The sequence below is a fragment of the Cynocephalus volans genome, chromosome 6, assembly GCF_027409185.1.
Source record: "Cynocephalus volans isolate mCynVol1 chromosome 6, mCynVol1.pri, whole genome shotgun sequence".
NCBI classification, from domain to species: Eukaryota; Metazoa; Chordata; class Mammalia; order Dermoptera; family Cynocephalidae; genus Cynocephalus; species Cynocephalus volans.
The window spans coordinates 146,183,214-146,193,931 of NC_084465.1; the positions used below are offsets into that span (position 1 = coordinate 146,183,214).

General features: G+C 37.7%; 1 protein-coding gene across 1 annotated transcript in view; it reads right to left on the minus strand.

The window, feature by feature from the left end:
* Positions 1-10,418, minus strand: part of ODAD2 (outer dynein arm docking complex subunit 2) — a 156,682-nt gene extending 146,264 nt beyond the window's left edge. The window contains exons 1-5 of the mRNA XM_063100917.1: positions 10,195-10,418; positions 3,919-4,076; positions 1,231-1,423; positions 448-554; positions 110-246 (exon numbers count right to left, since the gene is read on the minus strand). Coding sequence (XP_062956987.1) covers positions 110-246; positions 448-554; positions 1,231-1,423; positions 3,919-4,076; positions 10,195-10,418 — 819 coding nt within the window. The remainder of the gene's footprint in view (positions 1-109; positions 247-447; positions 555-1,230; positions 1,424-3,918; positions 4,077-10,194) is intronic.
* Between the last annotated feature and the right edge of the window lie 300 nt (positions 10,419-10,718).

Here is a 10,718-nt window from a genome sequence, read left to right on the forward strand (position 1 = left end):
TTCTCTGCGGTCATCAGGATACAACCCTTGACACATGCCAGCATTTAGGGAGACCGAGATAAGAACCAAAGTCCACTGGCTTTAGTTATGTTTTTTAAAAATTACTTACACCATTTAGAAATACTCCTTCTGCGCTACAAGTAATGCACAAAGTTTCAGCATCATGTGGTTTCACCATCACATAACAAATTTCCCCATGAATTTGTCTCCAAGGTGGGGCCCGGCATCCATTTGAAAATTCATAATCTGAAACCAATCACCAAGCAATTAAGAGGAGTTTCTTAACCTAGAGTTTTGCAAAATGTGTTGGTTTCAACAAAATCAATATTGTTGAGATGTTACATTTTCATTTTCATAAGTATTTCACTGTAATGTAGCCATGGAAAGCATTCTGAAAATATAATTATGAAAATGTCAATAATACAAAATGAATCAAAAGATAAAAACCTGAGGTATATTCGATAGATTCCAAGACTGTTTGTTCTCCTTTTCCTGAGAAACGTTTGAGCATCTCTATATCCTTCTTAAAAGCCACTGGATTTAAGTTTATTTCTCTGCAAACAATGATTAAAAAATCAGTTTAAATGCTTGAAAACAGAATCTACAGGAAACACATGAACACATTCCATTATATCAGAGAATATCTTTTTTTGTATTAAAATTGCAGTTAATTTTAGCCATGTAATAATCACTGTCAAAACCTCAAAGAATTAATGATTTCTATTTCCTCCCTCCCCCAGGCCTGATCCTGCTTAGCTTGCATGATCAGAAAAGATTGGGCGTCTTCAGGGTGGTATGGCTGTAGACTGATTTTTATTTAATGTAACATTAAATATGCTCAATTTAATATTCACTTCCTTTCTCAATGATAACACTACCATAGTAAAAAAAATTAGAAAAATTAACAAGTTTCGAATTATACAAACTCCACATATTTGCATTATAATTTAATAACTTATGTAATAGTCTTAAGATCCTTTGAAAATAACAAGCCCACTTAATGTCTTCAGAATCGGATGAGACCCTACTAGAGTGTTTTAGCAATGATATCTCCAAATTTTAATTTTTAGAACTATATAAATAAAATTAAGATATTGTTCTAATAAAATATGTTAATTCAATAGCAATAACTTCCATACTTCATTTTTCTTGTTTTTTTTTTTTTTGCTAAAACTCTGAAAGCAATTTTTTAAACTAATTTTTAGCAGATTCTTTTTTAAAAAGACTCACAATGAAATATGTTTTAGAGAATGATTGAGTAGGTGCAGATCCAGTTGCTTAAGCAGCACAGCAATCTTCACCTTAATCTCTCTGTCAGGATCTTCATCTTTAGTAATTTTATCAAGAATAGTTAATACAGTTGAGTCTTCTTTGACTGTACCATAATCCGAGCCCAGGATTTTTACTACAGGGTCTCTGTTTGCTGACAAAAAAGTAGATAAACAAAAATTATCCTCTTGTCTTCTAGTACAACAAACCCAAAGACTAATAAATCCTTCAAAGCCCATTCTAATGTGTTTCTTTCACTAAGCTTTCCCTGATTGTACCAATTAGAATTAATTTCTACTTCTGAGATTCCATTATGCTGGGGAACTTATACTTCGTGACATGCTCTAATTTGGATTGTAATATCATATATATGTGTCATCTCCCTAACACACAAAGGCCAAGAAATTTTCCCTTCCCTTCTCCTTCCTTCCTTCCTTCCTTCCTTCCTTCCTTCCTTCCTTCCTTCCTTCCTTCCTTCCTTCCTTCCCTCCCTCCCTCCCTCCCTCCCTCCCTCCCTCCCTCCCTCCCTCCTTCCTTCCTTCCTTCCTTCCTTCCTGACTGTGGAGCATCATTCAGAATAGACATTCAATTAACATATTCAGAATTTACTGAAGATCGAGAAATACTGATCTCCTTAGAAGAATCAACACTCGGACTGTATGTGCACACACGTGTGTGTATGTGTGTGTGTGTACCAGTGCTCAGTACTCATAAATGCTTTCTTTCCAAAACAGCATGCTTCTCTCAGCCAACAGATCTACTGCCAGTGTCTCACCTATTCCAACTGCTTATATTCACAATACCACTTGATCTTAGACTTGGAACAACAAATCTAACCAGTATTTACATATATACCAAAATTATAGTGAAAAATGTAAACACCGACTCATGATCAAGGCTGACATAGATGTGAAAATTGCACCTAGAGGTGGTGAAAACAGAATTTGGTAAATGTCAAATAGTAATATGATTGTGACAGGAAGGGAAGGGAGCAGCAGGGAGAAGGGAAGAGTTGGCTTAAGGGGTACAAATCTACAGGTAGACAGGAAGAGTAAGTTGTGGTGTTCTAGGCTGACAAGAGCTAATAATATTATATTCCATATTTCTAAATAGCTAGAAAAGAGGATCTTGACTGTAATCACCACAAAGAAAAGATCTATGTTTACATGATGGATATGCTCTCTACCCTAAGTGAATCACTGTACAATATATGCATGTATTGAAACAGCACACTATCCCCCACAAATATGTACAATTAAACATACATTTTAAAAAAGCAATATGGTCAAAAATGAGAGAGAAAGGGGAAAACCTTGTTTAGAATGAAGAATTCAGGAAGACGAAAATATGTATGCCTTGGGACAGGTAGGAGGAAATGCCTATGGGACTAATTCAGAAAGCCTGACCTAATAGAAATGAAGCATACTGATGGTATTAACTCTCCAATGGGAAATGGGCTGTGCCACCAGCAAATACTGTAGCCTCAGAGGTGAGGAAAGAATTGCATTGGGGAAGAGGGATGACCAAGGAAAAGGAGACCAAGGAATCAATCTTTTTTTTGAGCATCTCAACTTACCACTTTTATGGCTGCCATCTCATACAGATTTATGAAAAGACAGACTAAGTGCATTCTGGGGCATGACATATACCTGACTACCAAATTGCATGGTGTAAGTTGCATGAAACTAAGGATTGTACCTAAACACTTGCAGGAAGGGCAAAATGCAGCAAAGGATAAATATTTAGCCAAACCAGACATATAGCCATCTATGGCTACATATTAAGTTGAACCTAATGAACAATCGTGCCTCCATTAACAACCTCTGTGAATTCAGTTTTACTCAGGATTTCATCCCTCCTCAGTTAAGTAGCTTTGAAGTATAGATAGCCTCATGAAAAAGAGTGGGCAAGAGATAAAAAGAGGCTGCTGTACTGAAGGTGGCATGTTTTTTTAAAGGACCATCTTCCCATCCCACACAGAAATGAGCAGAACTCAAGTACCTTATGCCTGGGTACTTGGCATAATTTCAGTAAAAGGAAAACACATACAACACATCATTACCTATGATTAGGTATTTCGACTTATAAGAAATATTTACGATGCGATTATAGCAGGCAAACAATCACTTTTTTTTTTGCACGTTAGATGATTAGACAATATGAGAATTTATGTATCTTTAGTGAAGAGGAAAAGTATTTCCCACAGAGTTGAATAAATGTAATTATTTACAGAAAGCTGTCAAGTCCACAGTGAATCTGTCTGAGAAAAATGGAATGGGAAAGTAGTAAGGGCTGTCTCTTTTAAAGGAAGAGCCTGCATTCATTTGAAAGGAAACAGGTTATGATCCATTGCTAACAGTGTGTTAGCGGACAGGGTGGATTCAGACGCCGGCCCTGGGAATCTGTCTTCTCTCTCCACATGGACCTTACAGGCTCCAGGCCACTGGGCTTACCAGAAGCTGAGACGATTCTCTTTAAACCACATGCTAAAATTAGAAACCTAGAAACCTACATCATTTTATGAAGTTATACCTATGACTTTTTACCTGTTAGGTTGCAGAACTTTTTTCAAGAGACTGTAATAAATGAATCCCCCCAAGACTGATTCTAAAAGCTCCAATCCCAGACTGGAGTGAGTGTAAATATCACCTTCAATACAAGCTTGTGTTTCCTTCAGCTTCGCATCTTTGGCAATATTCAAGAAGTGTGATAGCTGCCCAAAGCTCCGAATTTTAATTTGTGGCACAGAGAGAAAGAGCAAAGGCTGTCCATTTTTATCAACTTCTTCTGATTTGACTATGGTTTCACTAAAAACATGAAAAATAAAATAAAGGCTTAATGTTACCTGGATGTCAGTAGAAGTTAAATTTAAGACATTTAGATTATTTCTATGTCTCATTATAAAACACAGAAAATATAAATACCTCTGGTTAGAAGCTCCTCTGTTTTCCCACTTTTATCCATAATCAGACCCTTGAATCCCCAGACTTACCAGCAACCATAGTAAGCACCAGGATATATCCAGAAAGAAAATCTTAGGCAATTTCTGGAATTCACAATTGAACTCAAATAATCATACTTTTCATTTTTGTTTTTCTAACAACGTGTTGGTTTCTGACATCTTTTTAACAAATCACTGGTTCTTCAGAACTGTTCATGCTTTGGTGATTTCTAGTGTTATTTTATTTACAAAATTTTTATACCACAGCAATTAGTGGTTAGAAATTTTCTTGGCTACACTGTGTTTGTGAACAAAAAAGCGATAAAAAGAAAAGGCAAACTAAAGGCAACCTAGATCCTCACCGGGGATTATTTTCACACTCTAAACTCCCTAATTTGGTTTACCTTAGGATAATAAGCAGTTTTGCTGAAAGAGTTTTTTCTGATCAGAAAGTATTGGGTCTCCTAGATTTTTTCTGTCTGTTTTATTTATTTATTTTTTTAGGTTGGTGTTTAAAAAATTTCAAGATGTATTGGTGGTAGTGACATTTCTATAGATTTCTACCACTTACAACATTAATTAAACTTCTAGGTTTTTCATTACATGCTGATGTCCCTGATAAAACTGCCCACATCTTAAGACCTGATCTAACATACATATTTTAAATTGCAATGCAGATAAATAGATGGGACACGTTGCTAGTTCATCAGAAAGAGTAAGTCTGACAGGCCAAGATTACTTATTAATGACATTATTTCACTAGAACAAAAACAAGAGGATAGGGACTGTGAGAGGCAGAATAATGTCCCCCCAAAATGTCCACATCCTAATCCCCAAAACTTGTGAATATGTTACCTTACAAGGCAAAAGAGATTTTGCAAATGGATTAAGTTATGGATCTGGAGGTGGGAAGACTATTCCGTGTTATCTGGGTGGAACAAAAGTCACAGGGGTCCTTATAAGAGGGAGGCAAGAGGGTCAGAGTCAGAGAAGGTGATGTAAAGATGAAAGCAGAGATCAGAGGGATGGGGGCACATGCCAAGGAATGTAGGGAGCCTCTAGATGTTGGAAATATAAAGAAGGAATTCTCCTTGAGCCTCCAGAGGAAACAGAGCCTGTAAATACCTTGATTCTAGCCCTGAGGATTCATTTTAGACTTTGGACCTCCAGACAATAAATTTGTTTGTTTTAAGCCATTCAGTTTGTGATAATTTGTTACAGCAGCAACAAGAAACTAATACAGGCACTTCATCTGGTACTGCTGGGTACAAAGAGGTACTGCTCTATCCGTGGTATCTCACACAGTAACCACACACAGAAGGTGCTCAATAAACCTCTGTGGAATAATTGAGTGAATAAAATATTTCTAGACTTGCCAGTCACATGCATTGTGCACAAGTATATGTTCTCTAAAATTAAGCTTCTGGAATAATGTCTTTGGGACTAAGGAGATTTCTTAAATGCCCATACCTACAGGGCTGGTCCCTCACGCTAAGTGGATGATGATAGGGTTAAGTTATAGTCTTCCAAAAATATCAAGCTAATGAACTCGAGAAAGTGAAACTCCTGGTGAGAAACTGGAGGACAGAGGGCATAGGTGACAGTTTTCGTTGCTCCTACCAGTTGAAGCCTGCAACTTCACAGAAAAGTAGGAAATAAAATGCCAGCGATAGGATGCTGAAGAGTAGGTTTCACTTTCCAGGTTCACAGTTGCTAACACCTGAAGAATGAGCTTGTGGAAAGAAAAATACTGCATCCACCCTGTGAAGGTCAAGAAGAATGTTCTGCCAATGAAATCCACCGTCTTGATGAAGAGATTTTTAAACTGGAATCGGGAAAGGGGGCTAAAAATATTGTTTATACTATAGAGCAAGTGAGCCAGAAAATCTCTTTGTCTTTAATCCCAAGTATCTAGTTTAGTGTCCAGAGTGTAATTATTATTCAATAAATGTATGTTTAAATACCAAATAAGAAATAAGACTATAGTTGAGAAATTAGCAGTTCTGAGGGACAAAGAAAAAAAAAAAAAGGAGCTCAATAATGAAACTTATGGCCACTGACCTTACTGCTGTGACTTAAAACTTTTACCAAAATATGATAATTATTGTCTCATAAAACTGTCTGGGGCCAAAGAGCCCAGTCATAGCCTGCCCAGGGTCATGAAGCCCTGCCAATAGCCCTCTGACACTAAAGATATAAATGCTGTGACCTTTCCGCCCTTTTCTCCTTCTTACTGCTTGCACAGCCCTAGGCGTAGATCACCACTGCTTTGCTTTAGATAGCTGAGAAATGTTCCATTTCCTGGAAAGATTTGCCCTGTGATTTTTCCCAGAAAACATCTGCATACTTCCTTATCTGCTGATTCCCTCCTGCTGTCTATATAAGCTGTGACCTTCTGGCTAATAAACGAGACTTGATCAGAATACTGTCTTGTCTCCATTTCTCGCGTCTCTTGTCCCATCCAATTCCCACTCCCCCCTCCAGGGTCTGCGTTGAATATCCCGCGGGTCGGGACCTAAAACAATACAATTTTAAGTTTGAGTATAACCTTAGAGATCATGTAATACAGTTTTTCATGATATTGATCAGAAAACTAAGGCCCCAAAAGGTCTGAATTATGCTTGAAGTGTGCATTACTGGGAGCAAGAGGGCCATTGCTCAGGCGACCCGACTTCCCATCCACACGGTACTCCCTGCCAGCCTGTAATTTTGACTTGACTCATACATATCACTGAAACACAGTGGAATGAGATTCAAAACTAAAATATGGCAATGTCAGAGCACACATGATTCAAAAACATAGTTCTACCAGAAAAGGAAAGAAAAGAACAGGTAATAACATTTTCACAACGTGATTCTGAATGCTTATCTAACTTATACATTTCCCAAGCTCCTTTCTAGAGGATTAAAACACCTCAGCTCTACATAGAGCCAACAGATGGTTTACCATTGAGTAGTGTCATTTGTTCTTAGATGAAGTGGACTTGGGCTTCATTCTGAGGTGTTTTAGGGAGATTCTTTCTCTCATCTTACCTAAGATCAAAAGCACTTACAAATGGTAATAAGAAGAGACTTATGATTTCCATGGAAATGAAAGGAGAGCTATTTTTCTCCCCAAAACTAAACATGGAGAAATGATGACAAATGTTATTACAGGATGCATATGTTGGGAATGATTCTGAAGAAAAAGATGACTCACACAATGTGAAAAGTGCTGAGGAAGCAAGAGAGGGGGGAGGAGGTGCCAGAGTATTATAAACAACCAGCTCTTGTGGGAATAGAGTGAGAACTCACTCATACCCCCACTCCCCAGGGAGAGCATTAATCCATTCATGAGGGATCCACCCCCATGACTCAAACAGCTCCCAAAACTGCCACATTGGGGATCAGATTTCCACATGAGTTTGGGGGGGACAACACATCCAAACTCTATCAGCCTATCTATTCAATTAACAACAATGTGCATAAAGGAAGATGGCTGATGAAACATAAAACCTTTTCAGTATGTGCTTAAAGGATCAGTTTCCGTATCAGATGCTGATTAGCCCAGTTCAGAAGAAAGCTGATCTAACTTTTATTGACTGCTACAAAGGGTGCATTTGGAGATGTACAACATCAAATGAGAAGGCCACAAATATAGATATATTACCAGCAATATGTGCAGAGAGACCAACAAAAAGGGGTAGCTTATCTACTTCAACAGACTTTCAGTGTAGATAAAACTGACTTGCTTTGGAACAAGAGGCCTGAGAGAATGTATATTCACAAGGAGAAGCATCTGTCTTTATTCTGAAATATCCAAGAACATTTCTATTTGGTAGAAACACGTTCACAGACTCCAAGCTGAAATCCTTCACGATGACTTTGGCCTTACACATGGACACACAGACCTGTGTTCAGTCTGGAAGGAGAGCAGCTTCCCCACTTTAAATAAATGTATAAACAGTGTAGTAAGGTCCAGCAGCTAAGCCAGAGAGGGCATGTGAACCAAAGGACAAAGGATGAAATAGTTCAGGCTGTTTTAACAATACTTGTAAATTCTTCTGGCCATTCAGGGCATCTCTGGTTTACATCACTTGTTATTTTGCTAGAGGCAGTAAACACAGAGTGGCTATGGATTGCTAAACATTTTTTGGTTTGGGGGTGAAATAGGGATACAGTCAAGACCCAGATGTGAAAGCAACTGATATCCTCCATTATTACCAAAATCTCAGCTGTATCCCTTGTCGTCTTCCAGGTAATCATTACCTATCTGGTTTTAATCAGAGCCACATAGTGAGAGCCTTCAAATACAAGAAGGAATACTACCAAACCTCTCTGATCCCTTCCAACATCAAAAATATCATCAATGAAGGTCAGAAACAAAAATGATGCATAGAAAAACTAACCGAAGGAAAAGCTGCATGGTAAATCCGACAGAAGTAAGGAAATCAAGGAGAAGTTGTTTCAAAATACACATGGTGTTGAAATGTCAAAACCTCCTGCTTAGGAGGGAACACTGTATATAAAGACTGTATGCAGAGATGTAAAAAAGGGAAATAAAGCAAAAAGAATTTGGACAAGGATGAAGAGAAATAATGATACATTTGAGGAGTGCACACAGCTCACCTGGCTAGGTGGCAGATGTGGTTCTGTTTGTACTTGCAATGCAAAATTAGTACAGAAGCAAGATACAGTAACAATCTTGATATTCTTTTATCATCTGCTTTAAATCCATCTTTGTAAAAAGTAGTTAATATATTTTTAATTGGTTTTACAGGCCAGTTCATCTCTCAAAGGTTAGTGAAAACATTGAACTTAGGTGGGAGCAACAAAGAATGGGAAAGTAATCCAGAAATGACAAATCCATTGAAAGAAAGTGACCATTGGTACAGTCAGAAAGAAATACACCATTAAAAAAAATTTTCAAAAAATCCAGAGAAGGCAGACCAATACAAGAACCAAAGAGCTCTTCAAATGCAGTTCAAGAATGGTTTTGCAGTTCTAAAAATGAAATAACTTTATTCTAACAAATACACTCCCGCCCCTTCAAAAAGGGGAAAAGGCATCTATAGGAAGCTTTGGCCAGCTAGGGAACCGTTTTTGGTAAGGCTAGACTTTAAAAGTTCATGTGCAGGGCCGAACCCGTGGCGCACTCGGGAGAGTACGGCACTGGGGGCACAGCGACACTCCCGCCGCGGGTTCGGATCCTATATAGGACTTGCCGGTGCACTCCCTAGCTGAGTGCCGGTCACGAAAAAGACAAAAAAGTTCATGTGCAAAACCAAAGAGGGACAAGATGGTAGAAAAGAGAATGCCTGAGGCACGAAATAAACTGAGGCTCGCCAATATGCATATATATTTTTTGTTTGCTTATTTATTGTAGAAGTATAATGTATAATTAGTATTATTATCTACAATTATAGTATATAATTATATCTATATAATTTATGTGAATATATGTCTATATTAGCCATGTTCAAAAGAGATAAATTGATAGCCCACTGTTTGAGGTAGGGATAGGATATTTTTTTAATCTTAGACTTGAAATGTTCTCATTTGAGGATAGAACAAATTATTAAGAAGTCTCTTATATTAGGCAAAATTCACCACCTTCCCCTTGCCACCCCAGAAACTGATAGATTTAAATACCAGAAGGGATTTTGTCTATATCAGAGGTCACAAAACCAATGACTCCTGGCATCTGGCAGGTAATATGAATGGGTGAAAAGGCCAAGCATAGAGCAGAAGCGAATGTTGGGAATGTGGTGACTTGAAGAATGTATCCCCTATCAAAAGAAAATTTAAATTTAAAAATGAGATACTGTGTTGGCCAAGTGAAATATCCTCAAATTTCACTTGAGTGCCTCCAGTTTGAGATCCCTGGTTCAGAGGATTTCTGAGATTCAGAGAGATTATGTGACTTGCCCTAAACTTATAACCAATCATTAAAAATATTTATGATGAAGACATTAAGTTTCAGTTTAAGCAATTAACTGGCTTACCTGACAACATAACCAGGTTCGAATGCTGAAGGCTCCAAATTTGTTTTCCATTCAAGTGGTTCAACAAAAACAAATTTTGCCTCTTGGGGATGTTTATAGACAAAACTCTCCACAAACACAATAATTTCTTTCAATATCGCTTCATTTAGAGGGGTGATTTCCAGCTTTCCAGTCCCATATCCAGCAGCAGTCCACTGTGCTGATCTGGTCAGCGCCACGCCCATGGGCTCCAGTAATACTCAGATCTGTGCTTAGCACACGGACTACATCAGAGCAGAAAGAGTTAGAAAGAGACAGTAGCATCCACATTTTCATTGGAACATTTTTCATTTTCAAAGTTTTAAACTAGTGCTATCCAACCCATGTTCTGTTTATTCACCTTTGAGACTGCTTTTTTAATTATCTAATTGCTCTTTAATTCAAAAAAAGAAAGAGTTCAACAGCTCCAAGTAAAACTGACTACTATTTAAGGATTTTCCAATATCTGCCATCTCTGGAATTAATAACTTCTTTTTAATTTCCCC